The sequence below is a fragment of the Phasianus colchicus genome, chromosome 6, assembly GCF_987193195.1.
Source record: "Phasianus colchicus chromosome 6, bPhaCol1.hap1.1, whole genome shotgun sequence".
NCBI lineage: Eukaryota > Metazoa > Chordata > Aves > Galliformes > Phasianidae > Phasianus > Phasianus colchicus.
This window is the reverse complement of record NC_143441.1, coordinates 5,446,012-5,473,525: the sequence shown is the minus strand read 5'-3', so window position 1 is coordinate 5,473,525 and position 27,514 is coordinate 5,446,012. Positions and strand designations below refer to the sequence as shown.

At 40.2% G+C, this 27,514-nt stretch overlaps 1 protein-coding gene across 4 annotated transcripts; it reads left to right on the top strand.

Annotated features, from left to right (window-relative positions):
* The first annotated feature begins 382 nt into the window (after nt 1–382).
* NEUROD6 (neuronal differentiation 6) lies at nt 383–26,209 on the top strand. Of its 4 annotated transcripts, none has more exons than XM_031608362.2 (3): nt 383–509; nt 3,068–3,161; nt 24,980–26,209. In XM_031608362.2, the coding sequence occupies exon 3, from the start codon at nt 25,001–25,003 to the stop codon at nt 26,012–26,014; it is 1,014 nt and encodes a 337-aa protein (XP_031464222.1). In that variant the 5' UTR covers nt 383–509; nt 3,068–3,161; nt 24,980–25,000; the 3' UTR covers nt 26,015–26,209. The 4 variants fall into 4 exon arrangements, with proteins under 4 accessions (XP_031464222.1, XP_089998374.1, XP_089998373.1 ...); XM_090142248.1 differs by having other exon boundaries at nt 393–513; XM_090142247.1 differs by lacking the exon at nt 383–509 and adding an exon at nt 2,674–2,845.
* Nucleotides 26,210–27,514: the final 1,305 nt, after the last annotated feature.

Genomic DNA, 27,514 nt, shown 5'->3' with positions numbered 1-27,514 from the left:
CCTGCTCAGCCTCAGCAGGCCCACAGAGACATGTGCTGGAGCAATTCTGATGGGAAGCATCCTTCCAGCCTGCCCATGTACCCCTATTTTAACGTGATTTCTCTTTCAACAACTGGGCGTGTCACATTGGCAGATGACAGTTCAAGAGGGAAACCACAATACTGCATATGCATGAGCACAAGGCCTAATTGTGAGAGAACAAGATGCGTAAGTTGCACCAAATACATTAGCCTTGGCTACCTGCACTCTTCTCTCTGAGCATATCTTCATTCAGATGCCTTCCTTGCCTCATGAAGCACTGTGGTGTTTGGTGGTGTGGTTAAAAGGAAATTTCTTGGGGTTTCCCCTTTGCTGGAAGTCCCCTGCTTAAGGCTGTTGTTGCTGGGGAACTCATTGCAGCCTTTCCTCCAAACACTGCAGTCTCAGCCTTTAATTAAATTTCCCATGACCCCTCTGCAAGGCTGGCCACTGGAATGCTTCTCCCTGGGGTGAGGAAGACACCTACTTGCGTAAGTAAGACATTTTGATGAATCTCTTTATAAGTGATTGGGCTGGGTAAGCTGCCAGGACCTGTAGAGTGCCCTATTCTATCGTCAAGATAATGTGGTTTTCTGCAGAGTGGTCACCATTTTAGGTGACTTCAGCTTTTTCAATCAGTCTCCGTGACGTTGGATGGGTTCAGGCCGTTTCCAGACCTGAAGATTTTACACATGAGAGAAGAGAACAAGAATGGCTGATTTGATAAGGCTTTTCACAAGAAGACCCCTGCACTCTGCAACCCATCTAACCACCCAAATGCATGAAGACTTTGTCCTCATTAAAGTGACATCAGCTGTCACTGAATAGACATAAGGCAGCATAGACATAAGGCATTCTCCACCAAGAAATCAGTGAAGCTTGGCGAGGTCGTTACTTCACTTTTAGCAGGAAACTCCTTCAGTCTGGTGCAAGTATTTTTTTATGAATGCAAAGTCATGGTTAAAAGATTTATTGCAACACCTATCACGAGGCAGCTTCCTATGGAGCCACCACAGAGCTGCATTCCTTGGTCCTTCCTCCACAGTTAGCAAAATGAAACAGCAACCTACAGAGAAAGAGAAATCCAGGCCTCTAATTTAAAGGCTCAGGAGTGCTCTGTCTCTCCTCATTGGCATAGATTATAACTTGGAAGACGAGGCTATCGTTTTGCAGTTACAGAAAGCTGGGTGTCTGAGTGTGTGCTGGTAGAGTCATCTGCTGATTGTGCTTATGAGGGCTATCATTGTGCTCTCTCTTTCCTCTTCAGAGTGGGCTTCTATGCTTGCTACTAGCAATCTCATTCACAGTTATTCACAGTTAATCTTCATAGCAGCCTGAGTCTTCATGATTGAAGCAATTGCACAAGTATTAGTTAATTCCCTGGAGCCTGAAGCTTCACCTCAATAGCTACATTTTCTAACTGAATGTTTTGCATTTCATCTGGGTGACTACCATATCAGCCCGGTACTGTCCAATAGGGGTTTCCTCTATTAGAATGGAGATTTTCTTCCACCTTATTGTGTTTAGTCATAGAAGGATTTCCTCTTCATTCCTCCAGTCAGAAAGCTGTACTGATTTGCTAAGCTTAATAGCACTGGCCCATGAGATGGGCAGCGTCTTCACAGCCAGAGTCTTGCTTATAGTTATTGTCAGGGGTAACCCTCATCTGGTATGTTGAAGTCCCTCAGTAACAGTCTGAGGTTGGTCTGGCTTCTCCTTGGGGTTAACTGTCCCTGGGAGAGCGTGGCATGTAAACCATTACCCATTTGTGCATCAGACACCCAGCCTTCAGAAATCTTTAAGATTCCTTCCGCAGAATTTCTTCTCTGCTGTCAGCAATTAGTTTGGTAGTAATACCATATCCACCTGTCTTGCTTTTATTTAAATGACTTTTAAAAGAATCTGTTTCCTTCACTTGCCATCCTACAGTTTTTTCCTCTCTATCAGACAAGATCAGGTGCTGCCTCACTTTTCTAGGTCCAGCATGTACAGCAATAGCCCTGCAACATGGAGCAAACTCAGTCTTTTCTTCCTTAGCATGGGATTGTCACTGCATTAATGCTGAAATGGGAGAATATGTTTCCATTTCCAAACCATGTATTGGATAGTGCCGTATAAAGGTCTCTACCAGGAGTATTTTGGATAGTGATAGGACAAGGGGGAATGGTTTTAAACTGAGACAGGGGAGGTTTAGGTTGGATATGAGGAGGAAGTTTTTCACCCAGAGGGTGGTGAGGCACTGGAACAGGTTGCCCAAGGAGGCTGTGGATGCCCCATCCCTGGAGGCATTCAAAGCCAGGCTGGATGTGGCTCCAGGCAGCCTGGTCTGCTGGTTGGTGACCCTGCACATAGCAGAAAGGTTGAAGCTCAATGATCGCTGCAGTCCTTTTCAACCCAGGCCATTCTATGATTCTGTGATTCTATGATTCTGGCTCTGGCTGCATCTTCTTTGGACTCAACTTGCTGCGCTTTCCATAATCCACTGTATTTTCTATCTAGGGCAAGAAGTACAAGAAGTAATTCATGTACAGACCACCCTCTTTACATGATCCCTTCTTTGAAGAGATTATCTCATCACTTTCTGTTTCTCTCCTGGTAAGCACTGCTGCAGCACGTCTGCTCCTTTACTTCTTCCTACTCTTTTGCAACGTGCTGTTCAACACAACTGCAGTGAAGAAAATACTCCTAAAGGATTTTTTCTTCTGGGCTTTCATTGTGTTTCCAAGGCGTACCTTCAAAATTTTAAATGCTACGCTGAGATCTTGGCCGTGCAAATGCTGGAGATTTGTCAAGAACGTCCTCTGGGAGCCTGTGATCTGTTTCAGTGGTAAGAGGACAGCTATGTGCTGATTAAGCTCCTGATATCAGAGACAACAGCAACAGTCCAGCTTTTCCATCTGAACATCATTTTGCTGTTTTGACATCTGTGCTCTCAGTGCTTGCATTGTGGAGATTCTTGCAGTAGCACTGTTCCAACTGCTGCTTGCAAAGCACCTCCTTATGGTGAGACTTCCTTTGTTTTCATGAAGTATTTTATTTCTTTCCTAAGGCAACAGCATCCATCAAGTTCCAGTTTGCTGCCCCTTCCTGGCTGTTATGGATGCGCTGTGAATTCTGCAGTCTTTGGTACCCAACACAAACAGGTAAGCAGTCACCCAACACACTGCTTCCACTTTATTGGAGGAGGTTGTTTTACAGCATTCACTTCAGTCACGATACCTCTTGACTGAAGTCCTTCATTTGCTATGCGGTCATTTACATTCTGTTGTGATCTAGGTTTAGTTTATGCTTCCTGAATTTCGTCTGAGTGGCGGTATTCCCTCTTGACTCAGTCACATACCTCTAAGTTGTCATATATGTTTTCACCTCCTGTCAACATTCATGTTTCACGCACCCTTTTCCCAGGAAATCTCATGTGCTGATAACAGGCCAGCAGGTGTTTCCTACCAAATGTTGTGGCTGCTCATCTCCTCTTCCAGCCTCACCTGCCTTTCCCAGAACAGACAGATTATATTCAGAATATCTTGCAGAGTCCTGAGAAATAATATCCTATAGCACAGGAAAGCACAGACAGTCATTTTCTTTCCTGTTGTACTCATTTTAGAGATTTGGCTACCTTTAAATCATGCTCTTGTTTCAGAAGTTCCTTTGCCTCCTTATGCCTCACTTGTAGAAGCAGCTGCTGAAATACCTGAACAGCCTTCGGAAGTAGCTTCTTTTGGCTGTTCACAGAGTAAAGCCCATACCTGCAAGCAAAAAATTCTTAGCTATTAGAAAAATCCCATTTTATTTTCATTGTGAAATGGCCTACACAGATATCAAGGTGGTTTTCTTTTGTTTGCTTGTTTTTGTTTTTAAATCAAATGAAATAATTTTCTTTGTCAGGACTGATTTGTTAGCATGTCAAATGCATAGAAACAGAGCTTCTGATCATTCCCCTTGCACTTATATTTAGTCTGTGTTTCTCCAATTCTTCAGGAGGAAGACCTCCATATTTTGCTAGTCTTACCGATACAGGCAATGTCAGAATCCAAATGGAAGCTGGCTTTTGTCCATCTTCTGTCTCACAAATACGGATTACTTTTTCTCCCATATCAGTTTTGAATGTCACAGGTTTTTTCTTTGGCCCCATGCAGTTAATTAGACCTAGGAAGCTAGCTGCATTGTGATCCTTTGTGCTGTACGGTAGCCAAGAAGAGTGCTGTGTCACTGCTGCTGCTCTATTCTCTTTGGGGGTGCTCTCCAACTGCAGGCACTGTACACCCTGTACTTTTCTATTTGCTTGTGCGTCATGCTTTTGCAAAATAGTTTACTTTGTGGCTGGAATCAAAAAGCCTTATCCAAATGCAGCTCTTCAGTAAAGCTGAAATGAAGCATTTGGACCTCATGAAAACAGACTGTTTTGTTATTTTGAATGGGGAAGTTTAAGGAAAAAAAGTGAAAAGCTTCTCAGTTGTAGAGTCTGAGAATTTCAGAGAGGAAAATACAGTCTTAAATGGGCACAGTATTGATTTCTTTTAACAGTTTCAATGGCCAGAATTGGAGACAATGTCAGAACAAAGAGCTGTAAATATGGAAGGTGGTATTTCCATCTAGATCCAAAAGCAAATTCACAGCTGTCTAAAATTAAAAGAACAGCTTGGTGACTTGGGAGCTTACAGGCATGTAGAGCTGTGCATCTGCCTGCACTTTTGGCTCGTGAATACCAAGTGGTACTAACCTGCAAGGAGGATGGCTGCATGCACTGGGTGCAGAGAATCAGCTGTCTTATGTCAGGACCAACACCGAAATGACATGGTGCCATGGCTTCCAGGTCACAGCCACCTCATAGAGGTATGTTCATCCATCTCCAAAATGACACTCACCTGCCCACGAGGCTGGGTTTTTAGAGTGCAGGACTGTAATGATGCAGATGGAAACCTCAGTGGGAGCGGGGTGCTGAAAACAGTAGTAGGAACAGATTTACCTCTTCAAGTCCAAAGAGTGTTTGGATATCTGTTTGCATATCAAGCATGACTTTGGTCGAGCAGCTTTGGTTACACGGTCCTACAGATTACTGTTCAGTTTTTACCTGAGGATGATATTCATGCAGGAGATACTTTATTTTAAAAATGTTTTCTCCTAATGCAGTTGACTGTGACTAAATATGTGAAAAATATTTTTATCAAAAAAAATAACCGTAAAATCTATATATGCTCCTGTAGTAATTAAAAACATCATTTAACATAACATCATTTACCCATATTAGTTTTTATGACAGGTGCTTATTCACAAGTTCTTTCATATTAATATAGATCTAGCAGATATAATATTACTAGAAAATCATATTTATTCATGTTGCACCTATTTTCAAATGGAGTTGTAATTTATTCCTAATTTTTGAGTTAAACGTAGAATTAAAATTTACTGATTTATATAAAATTTTAAAGGTTTCTTTTCTTTTTTTTTTTTTTTTTGGTAATCCCCACACATTCCTTATAATAACAAATTATTGCACCTGGCTGTAGATATATAAAGGAAATATAGGGATTTCCTCATTTCATAGGGATGATTACATTTTTAGTTATCTTGCATTTATTTAATATGTCAAGGGCATCTTGATAGCTAATCAGCACCTGCGAATCTCACAGAAATGAGTAGATTCAAGTTTATAAGATATTCCTTTTGACTCAGGCCTAGTTTACACTTAGATTTTACAGTCTAATGAAGGTATACCAGCAGAATCCCATAGGAAACAGAGTTTATACCTATAGCTTAAAGTCATTCCTTGAACAGAATTTAAAAACACTATATTACAAATATAACTTATGATATGGAATCTTCTGCAACAACCAAACAGGTGTCAAAATTTCACCAACTGGTAAAATGTGTTCAAAGCTTTTGGACAAAGACCCAATGGGCTCTATGTATGAGCTGTCTTGGGGCCAACACCTCATAATATCCTATCCCCATTCTCTTGTTTTGCTGAAGGAGCACAGGAGCATTCCCCCAACTGTAGAGAGAGAGCAGTGCAAGATGTCACAGAGCATCCTCCATAGATTCCACATGAAAATTATCTCTATTCTGCTCTACCACTTTGAGAAGAGCATTAGTAAGCATCCTACAGACTTTATGGCATTTGGATCTATGACCCCACAGATGGACATACCTCTCTTCAGTATTTTTCCAAATGTCACAAAAACTTGGGGGAATTACTCTCCCCTTGTATGCGCATTATGCACAATCTGAGAACACAGAGCAGGACTGTTTAGATACATACAAGGCACACTTACAAGAGCGTCCAAGGAGGAAAATATCACAGCACAGCACAAGCTGGAAAGCTAATCTGTTACCCTGAGTTTTTATGGGCTCCACTGAGTTTGACTTTCCAGCATTAGCAATTGGTTAGTCAGTAGGATGAGCAGAAACATCCCCGTCCCATTTATCACATGGCAAGGAGACTCTTTACAGCTCCCCTTCCACACCTAAATCAGGAGATCTGCAGCTACTTTCCCTTAAAGACTTCACTGTTAGAAGCGTTACTGGGTTTCACGGTTGCAGTGGCTCATTGCAGGAAAGGAAAAATAGTTAAAAAAAAAATAATAATAATCTTTTTTTTTTTTTTTTTTTTAATAGCAGTCTTAGTATCTTGGTCCACATATTTGCTCCCCATTCTTCCAACAAAAGACATGATGAGCTCGCGCACGCGCGCGCACTTGTGCTTATTCTATGCTTTTTCGCCTCATCTGGCAGCCGCTTTCCGGTCCAGCAGACACTAACATCTAATGAGTCAAACTTCCCATTTTCAGACTAATCAGTCGGCTGCACTAATTGCAAATGCAAATATGCAAATTTATATTAATTAATTACTCTGCTAATTAGTTCTGCGGTCTTTTTGGGGTAATAAATCATTGTGCAGTGGAAGGGAAACACGTCCTGTACCATTTCACTCCACATAAAAATTTAATGTACTCATTGAAGAAAATATATTAAAAAAAAATCTATTCTGATAGCTCTGCTTCTACTGATGAGTTCCCTACAGAAAGGTATGATTGTAAGAAGGCTTTCACATCTTCAGCAAATGCCATCACTAAGGTGCCTGTTAGCAATTTAATTATCACATTATGAGCTCCAGGAAAAGCCAGTTTGCTGTGCTGCAGGCTGTGACTCTGAGCTCTGTAGTTCACACATTTTGCAGCAAATGCTGTTTATACATACATGAAAGATAATCTGGAGAAAAGTGCTTGGTTTGCTCTACCTGAATGAGCTGCTAGAACTTGCTTACAAATCCCAGAAAGCCAGATCTGCTAAAGACCTTCTGAGTACATACGCTTCATTCCTCCAATCTCACTAACTCAAATCTGAATGGGTTGCCAAGAAGAAGGAAGAGTGGCCTAAGAAGGGACTTGCAGAGCCTTTCCATGGCCTTGAACTGTACTTTGGCTACAATCCACTTCAACAGGGGAGTTTGGTGTCTTCTGCCTGTGCCGTTGCTCCCTCCCTCCCCTGCACAGCCTGGGCAAAGGGATGCTCACAGCACTGCCCTCCTGCTGGAGGAGTAATTCATATGAAGTTACACTAATCCACAGCAAAGCTACAGTGCACAGTTCAGCCCAAGCATCCCAGGAGCCAAATTCTTTCCTAAGAGTTTTGGAAAGGCATTAAGGAAGGTGCGTTATCTCATCTCACACAAACTAAGGCTAAGCAGAAATGCAGTATCTACCACAGCCCTCAGACGGTTTTCTCATCCTCTACTTTCTTATTTTTTACTTCTACGAGCAATTGTTTCTACTTTTACAGTGCGCTTTCTTGAGAGTTTAAACGTGATCAAGTGTGATAATCTCATACAGACAGGCTAAAAGCCAGATAAAGATGTTACAAAAGTCAACAGTGCTGTTCTTCTGTGTAGTTATGAGATTCAGACATCTGACGTGCAAAATCTCTTCTGAAATAACAGGAAAGAAAAAACATTAGCAAAGGTTTTCCTTTATGCTTTAAATTGCTGTGTTTAAACTGAATCAATAAATATCTGGCAGGTAATTAAATTCCAAAGGTCTTTATCGTGATATGTTTAACTAGAACTTGAGCTGTCTATTTTTCTTCTTATAATGTATAAGGTTTGCTTCCTTCTTATTTATTTACCCTCCTTATCCAAACGCAGGAATAAATTGCTGTTGAACTGCTAATCCGAGCCCAGTGACTGGGAATCAGAGGAAATAAAAGAAAAAAAAAAAAAACTGAAACAACTTACATTGACCAGGCAATTTTTGGAACACAAACGAAAATTTGCTTACAAAAAGTTTCCACCTTTGGTTAAAATTCTCAAGTGAACTAATGGCTTTCCCTTTTAACATCATGCAAATCAAAGTCTTTATTTAAAAGGCAACTGCCTTTGTGCTTTTTCTAAGTTTACAGGAGCCTGGATTCACCTGAGATCCAAATTGTTTATTACGCATTACAGCTCCTCACCACCTGCCATCAGTTTTGCCTGGTATTAAAAAAAACCAGGTTTTGTTATTTTCTTTTTATTCTTTTTTTTTTTTTTTTTTTTCCCCCCACAACCCTATAAAACTTTCAGAGATTAATATGTAAAGATTTTGACCAAACTCCACGGGTAACTCTTTAATAATAAATAGATACGAGAAGGTAATGGGACTTTGTTCTTACTGTCTGTAGTGTTCTTTAAATAATTACATTTAAATCATAATTGCGTTGGAACATAAGATATAACTTGTGACATTTGACAAAGTCTCTGGATCCTTTGATGGGCTGGCTTCAATTAGAAAGCTTTAGCAGCACATGCGTCTTTTGCAAATTGCATTGGGCTTCCTCACTCCAGGCACTGTGAGCAGAATTATCTTTTGGGTTTTTTTGATCGTGCTCATAAAATTGCCAAGAAATTTTTGTCAATACTTACCGCTGGCGAATATTGTCTCGATTCATAAGACTTACGTATAGCCAGAAAAAAAAGCAATGCTAATAAAAATTCCAGCATGATAGTCTATGTTTATTCCTTTCCACATACTTCTGGCTGATATTTATTCTCCTGTCAGGGTTGTGAAATTAAGACTTTTCTTAACATATAGGACTGCAAGACCCATTTGGCAACCAAGATGAAACCCAGATGAGTGCTAAGATTGACAGTGTTTTCACCCTTATAATTAGGCATTCACACAAACGGGGTTTTAGTTTGCACTTATGCTTGGAACATGGCACTTCTTCATACAGGGAGCAGCATTCACATGTTAACATTTTCACTTTTGTTTTTTTGTTGGCAAGTAAACCAGTGTACTCGCTATTGACTTCTGTTAGCATTTTGCTATATATTATTCACTAGTTATTAGTGCCATATTTAAAATGAATTGAATGAGAGCGAGGAAGGAACGTGTACCGCAGCCACAGCCCCTTCCTTTGCTCTGCTTTGGAGTAGGATGGCACTGCTTAGAGCCATCCTGCTGCCTTCAAGTGAATGCTTTCCAAATGCACAGCACCAGGGCAACACTTTCCAGCATGATTTTTTTTTTTTTTAATTTTCTATTTTGTTCTTAAGTGTGAAAGAACCCCCATTTGTTCCCGAGGGAGGGGCTGGTGATCCCAGTGTAGCAGAGCACCTACTGCACTGAGCTAATTTGTAGCCTTGCCTTCAGTTGCACACTGACTCAGTGATGTCTGGAGGAAGAGCACCAAAGTGAGGAACCTTATGGTAGTGTAGGAACCACTGCCAGAAATTCATCAAGGATTGTGATGGATTCAGAACAGGGTCCTGCTTATTTTAAATTGAGGGGGAAAAAATGCTCTGTGCTAGAAGAGAAGGCAATAGGACAGCTAAAGCCTTGCTGTTTCACTAGATCTGAAATGTGGCTGATTTGCTCATACACAGCAAGAAATTTAAAAGAAAAAAAGAAAAAGCCACAAAATAAAGCACCCTTGATGGACTTTATTTTGTGTGTACTTAGTCTGGAGAGCTCCTTGTCACAAGAAGAGGCATTCAGAAATGTATGTTTGCAAAAGGAATTGATATGCATATCAGAGTTACCATAATTAATTACAATAACGTTTTTGGGTCATGCTTCAGGGCTCACAGAATTCAGCAACTGTTAGAGAACAGGCTGAGACTTCACAAGGGTAATCTCTTTTTAACCTTCATGTACACATTTTAGGGCTCTCTCTTTGGCAAAGACTATTGCCAGAAAACAAATGCAAGGTCTAAACAAATGTGAGAATTCCTGTCCCCCCAGCTGTGGACTGTAACCCTTTGAAATCTTTCCTGTTCTGGGCATGGATGACTTTTGACAATAGATTTAATCTCTCTCCTAAATTTTCATATGGCTAGAATAAAAAGGAAAGGAAATACAAAAGATAAGGAAAACTTGATCACTTGTGTAAAAGTGGTGGCATGATATACAGGTCTTTTGTGCCAAACTGAAATTAATTAATATTGTTCATCACTTTAGAAACAATTGCATCTGCAATGGACAAGAGGACAACTAACTGTCTAGATTAAAATTAAGATTACATATAAAATCACTGGGGGAAAAAAAAAAAAAGAATGGACTAATGGTGGAGAAAGGCACAGAGAAGCCCTAAAGGCAAACAATAGAATGAATAAGCATGGAAACTGCGAACCACCTAAGCAAAAAATAAAAACAACGATTGGGGAAATAGCAGTAAAATGCAAAAATCATTTGTCTGTACCAGAGATCCACAACCACGGTTCTTTGCCTCCAGGCACTCTGAGCACAAGGATGCCTTCTTACCCAAGTGGTATGTTACCCAGAGAAGCAAGTCGAGATTGCTGCTCATCTATTCTGAAAGAAGGGAGTGATTCCTCCCCGTCTGTTCCCACATCACTGCAGCATCTCTGCTGTAATTCAGAGAGGGCAGTTGCATGGGGAAACACACCGAGGCTGCAAAGGGAAACTTTGGTACTGTCCCAGAATCAAAGGAGCCTACCAAGGTGCGAAGCAGATCAGTGCATCAGGGTCAGGGGCTTCCACCAGCGCAGGTCACAAAGGTGGAACTCATCCAACATATCCCCGCCTTCGGCAAAATGTCAGCCTTGCTCCCTCTGATTGCACTGTGAAGATCACCTTCGTTTGGGCATACTTCACTAGGCAGAGATGCTGATCCCGCTGTGTGAGAGGTTAACAAGGAGTTGTGATTGCAAAGCACCTTGAGCTAGTTAAAGCTAAACCAAAGCCAGAGTATTCTCCTAGTGAATTCTCCCAAAATTTCAGCGTTTGTTTTGAATCCCAGCCATGATGAAAGGTTGCAACATTTGTTTGATATACCCCCTACTGTATTTTCAACTGAAAAAAAAAAAAAAACCAACAAAAAAAAACATTTAAGTTTTAGAAACTGAACCTTTTCAGCTTTGATGTACAAAGTGGGAAATAACAGCTCATTGCCAGACACTTAAAACAGAAAAACGCCTGCTTCTCTGAAAACAGTTCATACTGTGGGAGTTTTCCTCAGGAGAACGATCTCCCCTCCAAACCAGGCTCTCTGCCTAGGCTGGATGTCTTGTTACCAAGTAATGGTCATTCAGAGCCGGGATTACAGTGCACCCATAATTTGGAAAACAAATTATGGCCACAGAACAAAATCCATAATGAACTGAGGCTCACACCATTACCAAAAGCCAAGACACATAACCATATGCAACCGACTAGAGGAATATACATGTTGGGTCTGTCCTTTGTGTTGCACACAAAGTTAGTTCAATACCTCATTGCACCTAGCGTGGATAGCCAGAAGATGAAGTTTACTCTTTCTGTTCTCTAAAAACAAGCTTAGACCTGTGGCTTTCACTTAGACAGCGGCTGAAGAGGAAGCTGAGGGTACATGAGTCCTTGCACAACTTCATGCATAATGCAGGCTTGTTATTCATCATGTGTCTGACATGGTGCGAGCGAATCCCACCTGGAGCTGAGCTCAGTGAAAAGCCCCTACTATCATTCTTAGCATCGCCGTGTATGCATGCGTCTGCCAAGACAAAACAAAAATAATAATATCTGGGGCTCTGTATGACTAAGTGCCAAAGTCTTGAAAATATGGCATAAAATAGGATGCTGAGAACGTAGGTTGTAGCAGCCGAAGATGACAGAAAACATTTTTCCTTCACCAATTCTAAAAAGTCTTGCTGAAAGTGGGACTGGTGAATTTGGAGTAAACTTCAGGCAGGATTTTAAATGTATAGGGTCTAAAGTAAGTTGGCCTGTTCATAGTGTTTAGGCAGATTCAAACCACAGGCTTGAAATGAGCGTGTAGTAGTGCTTAAAGAAAAAAAGACCCACAGCCAATAAAAATCCCTTAAAAATGACAACTACAGTTTGAGGAGAGTTGTTACATCTTCAAAACACTTTGTTTTGGAAGAAAAAGCTGCTTTTTCTTGCAAGCCAATTACCTATATTTAGTTCCTCTTTAAATTTCTCATGTAAATTAGCTTGTAATGTAAAGAGCAAAGAGGAAAAGTACCGTGTACAGTTCTTTAATAATCATTACTCAACCTACTTAGGGAAGAAAACTGAATTAAAATGCTGACTTTTAGTCAAGTCATCTTTTTGCATTGTTTTGTTTACTGTATCTTAATTTTTACTTTTTTTTTTTTTCCTTTTTTTTTAGAGTTTTACTGATCCAGGAACAAAATTTAGTTTGTGAAGTAAAAAGATAGGAACTATGCAGGATGATTTTGTATCTGGTTCTTAAATCTCTCTCTCTCTCTTTTTTTTAATAGAAGGCATACAAATTCACATTTATTTTTGCAAGAGCCAAGGCACATTTACTTGTCATATTCTACTTTACATAAACAGAGGTTAAATAAAGCCTTAGTGTGCAAGATACCATTGGAGCAAGGCAACAGTTTCTTGACCATAAACAAGTTGCAATTTAAACATCTGAATTCTCTGAAACTGAGTTATAGGTTTCTCTGCAATAGAAAAGGCAGCATGAGTGAGTTTGGATGTGTTTGATCAAACTGTGGACAAGCTGTGCTGTAAACAGGGAGATATTTAAGCTAAATCAGGCTAGAGAGGAACAGAAAAATGTTTAGTGCTGTGTGGCATAACCAACAGGATATCCACATGCTCCAGAGAGAACAGTTTCACTGACCTTGCCTTTTTCTACCATGCTCTCTGACCATCCTCTACTAGCTCATGCCACCACTCACTGCCCCAGGTAAATAATAATCAGCACCATCACTTTTGCCTCACTGACCAGTATGAGATTTCAGGAGGTAATTCATACCAGATGGAAAAAAAAAATTAAAGTGAAAAGTAATGGTACTTGCTCACATCAGACTATTGTGTGCTGCTCTAGCCACCTTAACACTCTTTTTTTTTTTCCTAAGTATTTGAGGATATAAATTGGATTCTGTGTGAGGATAGTGGTGCTCATGGACTTCACAGCAATATTTGCAGTATTCACCTTTGGGAACTTGTCTCGTATGGTTTCAGCCAGGAACAGATGTTGCAAGTACGTAGTTTGAATAGAAGTATCCTTATTTTCATTTGAGATTGAAGAATAAAATTGTTTCGCTCTTTTCTTTTCTTAGAAGTTAGAATTAGGTCGATGGGAAGGGCAGATGTGCGTGTGGGTAAGATCTGAAGAATGAAAGTTGCTGAGCTCTCAGCATATTTCCCATTGTATGTCTGACTGACTGTGGGAATTTGAGTGATAGCTCTGGCTATGAAATGCTGCTATGAACTTGCTGATCCAGTAGGTACCAAAGCCTGATTTCACTTTGTACAGTGCTGAAAGATCTTTATTTGCCATGTGCTGTACAATATTCCAAGCAATTTTAACGGTACCAAAAGTAAATGGGTTTCTTTGCACGTTTCTGATAAAGAGTCCTGAGTACCCAAGCATCTTTTCCAACCACTGATGGGATTTTGCCATTTTAGTAGCAGTACTCACGGAGAAGTTCAGTTCTTATTTGGAAACGCTACTGTTGTGCGTAAACAGTTGTTAACTTTGCATCAACGTCTCCATGGATTCAACAGTCCCTAAGTACACATTGACAGCACAGATCATTATGATTATGGACCCTTAACATTTAAAATGGGAGGGGAGGGAGGTTGCATGTGTGTGCATTCATCTCCTTGCTCCCTCTCTCTCTCACAAACTATAAGGTTTAATAGTGATTAACACTAGACCACAGCACTTCTAAATTAACGATAGCCCTGCCAATTCTAATTGGTATTCTAATTAGTCCGACAATTCTACTAATTAAGAACATTAAACTTTTTAACAAAGGCTATCTTTTTGTGTTGCGTTTGGCAAAATGGAATTGAGGGTATAGGGGAGTCAGAACTGCTACTTTAGAGAATTGTTGACGATTGAAGAAAAAGAAGAGACAGATTTGGAGATAATGTAGACACACATATTGGTGGCAGTTCAGTAACAATAATAGGATATCTTAATTATATGATATAGTAAGTGAATGACAGAGAAATGGATTATTATAGTGAAAACTCTAAATACAGAATATATGCCTAAAGGTATGCCTAAAAACCATTTGCTTTTTCAAACACTGATTTATCCCGAGTGCGATAAGGATTTCAGCACAGAACACTGAAATTCACTGAAACTTTCCTTTGTTTGTAGATTTTTGATGTTTCTAAATTTGCTTTCTTTTTGATATTTTAAAAAAAAGTTGCTCCAATATGGAACATTTTTAGTAAATATTTGTTCCACATCAATTGAAATGTCTCATATTGAGGGAAAAAAAAGCTCATGCAATGCACATACAGTATATTGTATGTGATTTTGAAAATAACTGTCCTTTTTGATTCCTCGAAAATCAACTAAGTTCATTCTCTGTCCTGTTCTCAAAATGAAACTTCATTAGAAGACACTTATACATAAAGTTTTATGCTGAAAACAATATGCAATTTCCTGAAGGAAAATAACTTCCATGTTTTGCCAATTTGTGTTTCAAGATTAAACTGTAAATATCTTTTTCATAATCCAGATTTCAGTTTCCACAAGAGTTGGAGCATTTGCAGTCTTTGCAAAAAGCTCACTGATGCTCACTTGTGCCCCAAGAAGGGAACGAATAACACGTAAAATTGATATCCAAGTGTAGCACTGCTAAAGTATTTGCTCCAAACCTCACCTCAGAATTCTGAACCTCACAGATTGTACTCTTCTCCGCACCCTAACTTGAAGTCCTCTTCCTTGGATCTCTGAATCACAGAATGGTTGAAGTTGGAAGGGATCTCTGGAGGCTGGAAGGTCTGAAGATCACCCTGATTCTATCCAAGTCTCCTTTTCAATCAGGACTATGCAGAGCCCAAGACCACATCCAGGCAACATATGAACATCTCCCATGATCTGGTCCAGTGCTACAAAGACCAGACTGTAACACCAAGTATATTTCTTGATCATTTTACCAATTCTATGTCACTATGGCCGTATTTACACTGTTCAAGGGCTTAGAGATACAGGGAGAGGCTATTCCAGTCACCATCTGCTGGAGACAGCAAATGTTCTCTACATGGCTATCTTCAAAATTCATAGCAAAGTACCTTTTTGAGATGAATTTTACCTAGATGACTTTACCTAGTGAGATGCTTTACAGGTCCAAATGCAGAACACAGAATCAAGCATGGCTCTCTGGACACTTCAAATTTCAACCCAAGCCACACATAAAACTTTTGAACTCAAGAATAAGCCCCTGCACATATTATAATTCATTATTCAGAATGTACATCTCTGAATACTTTGTAAAACTCATAGTTTCCTCTCCCATTTACATTGCAGTAATATAGAATTGAACTGAAGAAACAGCAGCTTAATTGAAGATGATCACAAAGAAACTGAAATAAGGCCAGGTACATACTGGCTGACTTTCCAAGCCATACCACTGAGGAAAAATAAAGGAAGGAAAGGGATGGGGAGATTCCCAATTTGCAAAAAATATATGCATATTCAGTAGTGTTTCTGCTAATAGCTGTTTTAGCATTTTGCAAGCAACCTATATCCAGTACGACCTTTCCCCAGCACTTAAGAGTGTAAAGAGTCATACCCCAGTAAGGCCACAGAAGCCAGGTAGGAAGTCAGCTTATATGGCAACTAGAACAACAGAGGGAAAATGCAAGCAAGCATTGGGCTCAGCAGGACACACTCCATTTTTTGAGAGGGGAACCTGGCCAGAAAGAGGGGCTTTTTGCCAACCTTTCAGGTGCCTTCTGGCCATGGCTGCTTCAAAGTATTCAGGGATTCAAACCAGTTCTCAGCCAGCCCAAGGACAGAAAGGAAAACTCAGGGCTGCCAAAAGATACAACTTGATTTCCTTTGAACACCATGTAAGGTGAAATGGCTTTGGAGAGTAGTTACCTCCAAAAACAACACCATGTGCTCAAGACTATTGCATGAAGCACTGATTTTGATGATTCCTGGTGGCTGAGGAAGCTGGCAAACCAAAAGGCTTACACAACTCCTCAGAGATTATGTAGACAGAAGAGATGCAAAGAGATGAAAATTACTGAAACTACAGTTTAATTCATCTTGTACTTACATCTGTGATAACCTCACCTCTTTTTATGGCAAAAGCATACCTTTACAATGATTTTGGCCTGGGGAGGGAGTATTTATAACAACAGGACGAGGGGAAATGGTTTTAAAATGGAAGAGGGTAGATTAAGGTTAGATACCAGGAAGAAATTCTTCACTGTGAGGATAGTGAAACACTAGAACAGGTTGTCCAGCCACGCTGTGGATGCTCCCTCCCTGGAAGCATTCAAGGCCAGGATGAATGGGGCATCGAGCAACCTGGTCTAGTGGGAGGTGTCCTGCCTGTATCAGGGGTGTTGGAACCAGGTGATCTTAAAGGTCCCTTCTAACGCAAACCATTCTATGATTCTGTGATTGTTAAACAATGCCACTTCCTGGAAGATGTCCACAGATCTTATAAAAAACATCTGCACGGGTAGAAGAGCAGAAATTTGTTGAGAGAAATAAAACATTAAAATGGGTTTTTATAAAAATAAGAAACATCAGTAACTTACAGATAGTTCTCAGCTAGAAGTAATAGAAATGCTCATTCATTATTGGAAAAAAAAATGTATTTAAAACATCAAATGGGCAACTGTTATCAGGAAAAAAAATCATTGCAGCCCAATCTGAATTCAACATTGCTTTATAGTTGAGCTGAATTTGGCCGTGCCTCTCACTTTCTCAGAAGCTTGGGAAATGAATCCAGAAAACTGTTTTATATATATATATGAAAATAACAACAACTTTTCTACTTGCAGTCAAATCCTGACACCAAGTTTCTAGTACTGTCAGGGAAAAATGGCTTAAATGATCCAGCTTCTGTTGTGAAATAATCACTCTATGTCTTGAGGTTATGATCCTTCAAAGTATATTGCCATCCATTTTCCAGTGTCTTCAAGTCAGTGAAGATTTTTTCAGATTTCTGCAACAGGAAAAGGCAGCAAAATTAGAGTGTCTGGTGATGCTACACTTCATCTAACTGCTCTTGAAAAGTAAGTTGTACAGTGTTTATAATACAGACACTACATTCTTGAATATTCTTAGCATTTCCTTAGGGCACTGTAAGTAACTAGAGCAAGATCTGTGTCATAAGAGATCTCCCTTTTTCCTCTGGAAAGTAGCATTTCCTAGCTTTAAAGGAGTGCTATCGTGACAAACATCAAATTCTGACAGTGGCTTAGATTTTTATTTTTTTTTTTTAGATCTCAAAACTCTCATCTTTTTGATAAGGAAAGATCTCCACTAAGATCCTCAAATCCTTGCATCGTCACATTGCATTTGCTGGTTGGAAAATACGAGAAGTCAAAAGCATAATATGGATCTAGGAAACGTAAGGCAGGCCACAGTTCTAGGACAGCTTCAAATGCCTGATCCCACACTTTTCCCGCTTTTTGAACGAAAAATTTAACTATCTGGTATCTCAGAATGAGTTCTATCCAGCAAGGGTTATGAATTCAGAAGGAAAACCAAAAGTATATTCCCATTACAGTGAGTCTGAGTCATCCTCCCCCCACTTAAAACGTTTCATAAGAACAAGCACCTCGAGTGAGCTCTGCTGTTAAGAAACTACCTGTATATTTGTACATTTAGAGAGAATTGAGGTTTCCTAGGTAGAAATGGTATTTGCTACTCTACTCTACTCAACTTCTCAACTTGACTAATACGCTTTCAAAACAGGTTTAAAGGAATTGTTATTTCTAAAGTCTTTTTCTCCTAAGGCATTCAGTTATTACTTCAGCATGCTGCTAAAATTTGCCTGAGGAGCGTACACAGGACAAAAGAAATTATGATTCTTAAGAGCTTACAGCTCTCCTGAACCTGGGTAAAAGTTTTACGGGGGTAAAGAAAAGTCATTTCTATAGCCTGAGGGCTTTCTCCCTGCTGAGTTTCAGAGGTCTGCTCCAAATAATGCAAATGTCAGAGTTTCTCAGAACTTTGCAAGAATCTTTCACAAAACACCCTCTCGTCTCCTGGGAGCAAAATGTCCACCAAAAGTTCACATTATTCTAAGGTTCTGGTTTGTGCTTCCCTCAAGTTCATTAAACTTCTTTAGTTCCTACTATCTTGCATTTCATTTAGAGCAGGCTGTGTGGTCTTAATCAAACTACTCATCACAGTGTGTGCTTTCTGGAAGGCCCTTTTGCTCTTCTAGTTGAATTGGTGCTTCCAAGATGGGCTTTGCATCAGTAACAGCACAGAGTTTCCAATCAAGCATTTCTTATGGGGGGTCTTTTCTGCTATTGTGCACACCCGCACCACCTCTTCTGGGAGGTTCTGGCTGCAAGGTATGTCTTGAAAATCAAGCTTTACTGGGACAAAGACATCCTCAAAATGGAAACACAGAGGACGCTTGAAAGTGAGTCACTGCAGGCAGCAGCAGAAGAAAGAGAAGAAAAAAAGCAGCATTGCTAACTAGCTGTTTGACAGAGATTGCAACTAAAGAGTCAGCACTGATCGGCAGCATCAGGCTGCTTACTATAGCCAAATATCCCAGCCTCAAAGCATCCTCAAGGTAGAGCAGCAGAAAGCATGACAACCTCAACCACCAAGCATGAATGAAAAACAAACAAACAAAACACCAATCTGTTTCTCAGAGGTACCCCTCACACCACAAAGCAATAGGATTGACCTTAACACCCTGCAGTTTCAAAAAGTGACGCATTTGACTGAGTTGACTGGAGCATCTTTCCCCAAGGAGTGAGTTACCTTAAATCCCATACTACTGCAAGGTGCACGTCACGTCTTGACCTGGTCAAAAAGCTTTCAGGCTGTACACTGGCATTGTTTTGCTATGTGGAATGCAGTAAAGTTAACTACATTTGTCTCAATTTTTATAATTTACATTTTCCATCTTAAAATTATTTGGCTCAATTCTCACTCTACTCATTTATAATAGCGTAAGCTAGGAGTAGATCAAAGTTAATAGGAATATGCTAAATGTATGTCATATCTAAATCAGATCCATTCTATTCATGTCTTTCAGAAATCTTGGAACAATTTCTGGTCACAAACAGAGCTTTGGTTAACCATAAGCAGTTAGCATTAGACTCAGCTTTCAGATTCTAAATTCAAGTAACTCCTATTAAAATAGAGAAACTAACCCCTCTACAACTCTTTCATACTTATCAGTAACAGCCTATTCAAAATCTAAAACTAAGGATGTCTGATTAGAGCAAGAAATACATCCTCATTATGGAGGGCTTAAGGAGTGCAAAGCACGAGTATAACATTCTGCAGAATTAGCGGATGGGTTAAAATCACATTTTCATACTGAACCGAATCCTCTTGGACAAATGTAGGTTAGTTCCCTGAATCTGGGGGTCCTGATTAGTGTCTCCTTTAATCTCTCCTGGGAGAAGTACGTATATCCCCGTACATCATCTTAGTGGTGGTGGGAGAGGGCTTAGCTGAATTGATGGAAACAGCCCTACAGAAAGCCATCCGTAACCTACAGTGCTGTATTGGGGATGTGGGGTTGGGTCACCCCTGGATCACGATGCACGTTGCTCCAGTCCTACAAAGCTCTGTAGTTCTCTGAAGCCACGATTGTTATTAGTGTCTTCATTAATCTCTCCTGAGAGGAGAAAGCATATCCCTATGCACCATCTCAGGGACAGTTCTGGTCCTCTCTAGATGAGTGGGATGTTCTGGAAGGGATTCCAGGCTGAGAGTGAGGAAGAGAAAGCTTTTCATTGCAGGATGTCACTGGGACTTTACATACCTGGGGTGCAGGGTTGTTGTCACTCTTGGTGCTTTCATTGGAAAGAAGAAGAGAGAAAACAAGGGGAAGAAAAAGATTTGGTTAACTCTTGCTCCTGAACAGCCTCCCACTACCCGTGAGGTCTCACAAGTATCAGCGAATTGCATGGACTACAGCACACCAAACCTAGCAGCAGTGTTATCAGAAACTGGTCCTGAGCAAACACCATTAGAATTCCATAATCCAGATGGAGTCCTGGTACAGTGTGACTGGGAGGTCAGAAGGGATGGTAAAGCATCTTTCTTGCCTTTTTCTAGAGGAAAAAAATAACAATAATAGAGACATTCCCTGGTGGTAGGGTGATAACAGATTGAAGTTACTGGAAAGACTCCCATGGACTGCAGTGCAGTTGGGTCAGTCCCCCTGATGCTCTGTGGAGGTTCTGCAGTCCTTTGAACTCAGTCTTATTTCAGTGGTTCTGTTAATGCTGTGTTTCATGTATTGACGTGAAATGACGCATTGCATTTGAAAGAGTCACTTTTAATTCATAACCATACAGCTCAGGCACAGGAAAAATATTGTGGTATGCGTTCAGCAACATATTTGGTGCTGTGCAGCCATTCTACAGAGTGCATTTAACTGTGTTTTGTGTATTATTCTTAACATGCATTCACACTAGACAGCAAAGCAGCAGTTATGGGGTCTGCTATGAATGCATATTAACAGCAGTACACATTTGCATATCATGGATCCATAATACAAAATGTGTAGTAAAATCCTTATGAAAAGTTATTATGCATGCACAGTAAAAGCTTTTTAAACCTTGATATCTCCGTTATTTTGTTTCCCCACTATTTATTTGAAAATATTAAAAAGGTCAAATGATGGATTAGGAATCTGCAAAAATGTAATGTTACTACTACAGAGGGAATCCTCCAACACAAGCTAATTTTTTTTTTTTTTTGGTAGCAGTATCAACCATTCAAAAATGGATTTTTAAAGAGAATTTGAGTGGTTAATAAAAGGACATTGAGAAGGTATTTTTTATAAAAGTATTTTTCGGAGATTGCTATAAATTTTTACAGCTCTTCCCTTAACACAGAGGCACCACAATGTCAACCTTTCCTTCAATTTGTTCTAATATTTTTAGTATGCATTGAAACAAGGTTCAGATCCTCAGGACTTTGCATATTTAGATTATGGTGCATTGTATAATACTCTGAATATGCAAAATCCTTGAAAAGGTTGACAACCCTTAGGACCTTGCACAATGTAAATCTTAATGCATAAATTCCTATTGAGAGTAACAGGATTCTACCCTCTCTGTAACACAGATTGCAGTATTTAGGATAAAATGAAATGAATGCTGTGAGTACTACCATTCTTGCTCCTTTTGAACAGGTGCCACTGAAGTTTTAGAATCTTTCTCGCTTTAAAAGCATTTAAAAATTAAAATCGCAGCAAGAAATAAAAATAATCTTTAAAAAGGGGTCTGGGCTCTGTAGAAAGTGAATGATCTGATACTCCTGGCTTCTGTTAAAAATAAGTAAATACACAAACACAAAGTTTGGAGGAGGGATTTTTTTCTAGTGCGGGTCCCTAGAATTATTGAGCGCATACACATGGATGTACTCAGCACACCTTATCCTGCTGCTGCTTCTTTTCTTTCTTTTTTTTCTTTTTTCTTTTTTTTTTCCCGTGTTAAAAAAAAAAATGCCCGGATTTAAATGAAACTTTGTGAAAACAAAATAATTGGATCAGGACCGAGAACATTAACGCCAAGCTTGGGCCCAACGTGAATTAAAGCAGATGAGTTATAAACCCTTCAAAAACAGGATTTATAACGGAAACGCTGACACAGACCCATAACAATAGCAGCTCTGCCAGGGATTATTTTAATACTAAAAGCATACTCAGGCTCTCACTTTTTAAAATAGAGATTACTTAGTCGCTACAGAGCGGCGATACACGATAATAAAAGCAAACTTTCAGAAAACGCTCCCAAGATGACACGCTCTCCCCCCTGCAACTCGCTTGACATCGCCTCTGTGCAGCACAGCACACCTAAGGAAATAAAACGCAACAATAAAACCCAAATCAAAGTAGAGTTTGCCATCGGCTGCGTGGCCGGGCTGAGCCGAGTGGCTCTGTCAGCTCCGCTTATCAGCTTCTCATCCGAGGGAACAGACAAAAGAGTTAAGGGAGCCGAAACGAGAGGCGAGGAAGGAGAAAAGAGCACGAGGACAGAGCCGCAAAGGGGCACATGGATGCAGCGATCAGGAGGCAGGATGCTCCCAAAGATCAGCCCTGGGGCTTAAGATCACAGGGGGACGCTGCAAGCACCCCGAATCCTCACCCACACCAGGGTGGGAAGGGGTGCGAGGAATGAATTGCTGCGGTTGCAGCACGTCACTGGAAAAAGCAACACTTCTGAAACCTTGGCATCGTGTGTCTAGTCATCCTCTGTTGCTTCTTTTTTTTTGGGGGGGTGGGGGGGAGGGATGAGGAAGGTCAAAAAATGATGAAGGTCATGATTTCTTAGAGGCAGGGGGGGATTTGCCGCTATTAGCCTGCATTCTGGGGCAACACGGTGTATTTCAATGGCAAATACATGAACAAATAAATAAACAGAAAGACAGGCGGAAAGAAAGAAAGAAAGACAGAAGGAAAGAAAGAAAACGAGAAAAAAGAAAGAAAGGACATTAAAACAGCAAAACAAAACAAACAAAAAGAACAAAAAACTCACGCCCCAAATTTGCTTGTAATAGCATCACTTTTTGTGACCCTGCCATAGCACCAATATTACATCCTGATTCCTTCCTTCTCCCCCCCCCCTTTTTTTTTTTCCTGGGTACCAGGTGCACCAGAGAGATCCGATCAGTACAAGACAGCACTTTTTGTATAAACAATGCCACATTAACATCTACAGGGCAGCCGTACCTGTAGGCAGGGATAGCACCAAATGTTGGCACATCTATCCGTGCAGCTAGACTGCTAGAAAGAAGCAGCTCCAGTGGAAAAGCACCTACTGTATGTGCAACGCTGGTGCAGATTTTTTTTTTTTTTCTATCAGTCTAACCTTCTGTGTTGATACATGAATGCTGGTACCCACTTAGAGGGATGCCAGATGATCAGTGCAGAATGAAGGTCCCAGGAGAAAGGCTCACGTGGTTTTCTCTGCCCCGTGACGTCACTAGCAGATGGCATGGGTACCAGCTCTGGCAGTTGGCATCAATGTCACTTTTTAGAGATCAATGAGATAGTGCAGATATACACAGATCTAGGCTCCAGGAGACGATGCGACACTCAGACTGAAAAGATTTGGAAGGCAAAAAATGAAAACTGATTGTTGAATGAAATAAAAAGCTAAGGTAATGCAAATAAAGATATATTTCAGTTGGTGCTGGGTGTGCATGCAAGTGTTTAAAGATACAGTATCATTGTCTTGTATTTTGTGTGTGCTATTAACTGTCTGATAACTCCTGCTAACATTTTATCCTTCTGATGCAATTGCTTACTTTTGTTGGTGTTATGTAATGTTGCAAGTGTGTAGACAATACTGCTGGACTTAGTCTTTCACTGGGGTTTTTTGTTTAGTTTTATTCTATTTAAAAAGTCCGTGTATTCGTTTTGTTTGTCTCTTGGAGGACAGTGGGTCCAAGCATTTGCGGCTCCCAAACTGAAAACAAAAGCAGAAATAATCAGAAGGGGGGGGGAATTATTTCCCTGTTTCAGCTTGGGTTGCGAGCACACGTGCACGACTGCAGCCTGAGCCCAGAGCCCGCTGCTGTCAGCCAGGGGCTGGGGAGACGCCTGAGCCTCACTGAACATAAACACTGCTACAGCGTGCAGGGAAATATTTCCCCCTCTAATTGGTGGGGCAGGGGGGGGGGAAAAAAAAAAAAAAAAAAAAAAAGGACTAAATTAAAAAAGAAAAACAAAAGCAGATAAGTTCAACCAAGGTAAATGCAAAATAAGATTTAGAATTTTTGCTGGGAAAAAGGAAAAAAAAAAAAAAAAAAAGGTAGGGAGATTTTATTTCCTAACTCTAACCTGGGTACGTTCAGGGTTTGATCCTTTCTGATTTTTGTCTTGTTGTAAAATGTGTGTGATTTTCATAGAAATTGTTAGAAATAAAAAATACTTCATTTTTTTTAATGTTACTAGCTGAGAAATTTGGGGGGAGTTCCATTAATATTTTTTCCACCCGGTCTAACTTGCGAGAGTTTAATATCTTGATTCAGAAAGAGGGAAATGCGGAGGGACAAAAACTCGGAAATCTAAGTCAAAAAGTGATTTCGAAATGTTTAGTATAATGGAGATATGGTGCAGTTTTAGGGCTGCACTCGCTCTTATTTTTTTTTTCACCCAGGGGAATTTGTATTAATTAAATTTATGTATTGCTTTATCATGTCTTGCATTTCTTTGAGTTCGATGGTGGTGAGGGTTCAAAGGGCTTGTTTAAAAATAAGATAAATGAGCAGGGAGCTAATCATACGTTTTAAATATTGATTTACTCTGTATTAACTGTAGGAGATGTGGCTTTTTAGTTGTGAGATCCTGAGCGTTTCGAGTGATTTTAAAATTCTGGACAGCACTTGATTTTTAATAAGCGAGCATTTGCGATTGATATGCGATGAGGAAAAAAAAATATAGATAGTTCATTTATACACACGCAGTCCTGTATGTACAGAGCACACACAGACAAGGTGCATGAGAATGGGTGTGTAATTCAGCAAACTTTGTAAATGGAAATATTTAAATATTGTGCTGGCCCTCTTTCAGGTAACTTAAGATTATAGAACCATGCTAACACTACCGTTTGATGAGTCTGTTGTAATGCCAGAATCCCAGATGTGCAGAAAGTTTTCCAGAGAAAGCGATGACCAAAAGCAAATAAAGAACCCGGAAAGCTTTTCGAAGCAGATCATACTCCGAGGGAAGAATATTAAAAGGTCTCCTGGAGAAGATACAGAGAAAGAGGAGGAAGAGGAGGAGAGGGAGGAGGAGGATGAGAACGGCTTGCCCAGGAGAAGAGGCCTTCGGAAAAAAAAGACGAGCAAGATCAGGATGGAAAGGATCAAATTCAGGCGACAAGAAGCCAACGCGCGTGAGAGGAACCGGATGCACGGCCTTAACGACGCCCTGGACAATTTAAGGAAAGTGGTCCCTTGCTATTCTAAAACACAAAAACTGTCAAAAATCGAAACGTTGAGACTAGCCAAGAACTACATTTGGGCTCTTTCCGAAATCCTGCGAATTGGCAAGAGGCCTGACCTGCTCACCTTTGTCCAGAACTTGTGCAAGGGTCTGTCCCAGCCAACGACAAACTTGGTGGCAGGATGCCTGCAGCTGAATGCCCGAAGCTTCCTGATGGGCCAGGCAGGTGAAGGTGCCCACCACGCCCGCTCGCCTTACTCTACCTTCTACCCCCCCTACCACAGCCCTGAGCTTGGCACCCCCCCGGGGCATGGGACTCTCGACAACTCCAAGTCCATGAAACCCTACAACTACTGCAGTGCGTATGAGTCCTTCTATGAGAGTACTTCCCCCGAGTGCGCCAGCCCACAGTTTGAAGGTCCCTTAAGTCCTCCCCCAATTAACTATAATGGGATATTTTCCCTGAAGCAAGAAGAAAGCTTGGACTATGGCAAAAATTACAATTACGGCATGCATTACTGTGCAGTGCCACCCAGGGGTCCCCTTGGGCAGAGCTCGATGTTCAGGTTGCCTACAGAGAGCCACTTCCCTTACGACTTACATCTGCGCAGCCAGTCTCTCACCATGCAAGATGAATTAAATGCAGTTTTTCATAATTAATGAGGAAAATGAAAATAAACAGTGGTCATTCACCTCCCCATCTAATTAAGAGCGAGCAGATGCTTGGGCACTGCGTAATTGGCACAACTCTATTTAACGTGTTTACTAGTTTCTAAAGTGTGTTTCAACTATTGTGGGGATTTTCTATGTATTAATAAATCCCTTTTCCAATAAGCATTTTTCCTTTTTTTTTTGTTTTTTTTTTTTTTAGTTTTTTTTTTTGTCTGTAAACACTGTGAAATTATGTTCCTTCTCAGAGTTTATTTCCTCCTTCCTTTTTTTTTCTTATTCCCCTACTTGCTTGATTTGTTGAGCAGTGTGTCTGAACAGCACCGCTGAAATAAAAGCATACACACTGTGTAAAGTCAATGTCTATTTTGATTGTACAGTAATTATACAAATGCATGTTATTGAAATCAGATGAATAAAAATGATGTATTTATAATTGGTAGAAATTATATATTATGTATTTGAAGGGTTTAAAAATATTCAGAACTTTAAAGAAATTCTCAGAACTGAGATGGGCTTGCAATATGCAGAGGTGAGAGAGCAGCAATATTGAAAGCTATGCAAAAAAAAATACAAAAAAAAAACACAAAACAGATATTCTGGTGGTTGTTTTTGGGTAAGATAACAAAAAAAAAAAGCACTGACTGTCACTGAAATTATTCAACCTGGCCTTTAGAGTGTTGTTGGCAGGGGCCACATGCTAATATTTTAGAAGATGTTGTTGAAATTTTGCCTCAGTTATTTTGACCATATAATCAGCACTTTTTTGTATTATTCTGACTTCAGATGTAAAGGTTTGTTATAACAATGTATAACTGTGGTTTCTCACTACGTATTTTAAATGCAATTAAACATAGATGTTTCCACTTTTAAAATACATCTATTAGCTGTGATGCTGTATTTTGCCTGATACTTATTATTTCACAGTATACAGTTGCCTTTGGTCTTGTCTACACAGCTTTCTGCCCTGCTCCCCTATAGCGCCTGAGCCTGGAGATGGAAATCATGATTTATCAAGGCAAACTTCACTCTACTTTACATCAGCCCCACAGCAAACCAGACCCAAAATAGCACAACTGTATGCTGTGTGTTAAATGAAACACAGATAAGGGGAAGAAGGTAACTTTACAGCTCAACGAAACATAGATTCTGCATTTCATATGGGCAAGGCTGAGTGCACACGTAGGTCACAGGCTGCCGTGAACACAGCCAAACTCAGCCTTTGCTAATAAAGAGCAAAAAGCACCAAAGTGCTACACTGTGACAGAGTAGGGAATCCCTCTTTAAAAATACTTGAAAAGTATAGGTTCCTCTTTCAAGTTAGAGACCCTGGGTTGCATCACAGCTGGGGCCTCAACATGTTTGCATCACACGAGCCTCAGACCCTCATTCGAGTGACAGCTTGACAAAGAGGGGACATTATAACTCGTCTAACTTCACATGTGTCTTATCACACATTACTTCTCCTTCAGGAGAACAGCCATCTGGAGT

Bases quoted from the DNA above. Each gene is read 5' to 3' on its own strand.
- NEUROD6 (XM_031608362.2), top strand. From the start codon at position 25,001: ATGCTAACACTACCGTTTGATGAGTCTGTTGTAATGCCAGAATCCCAG.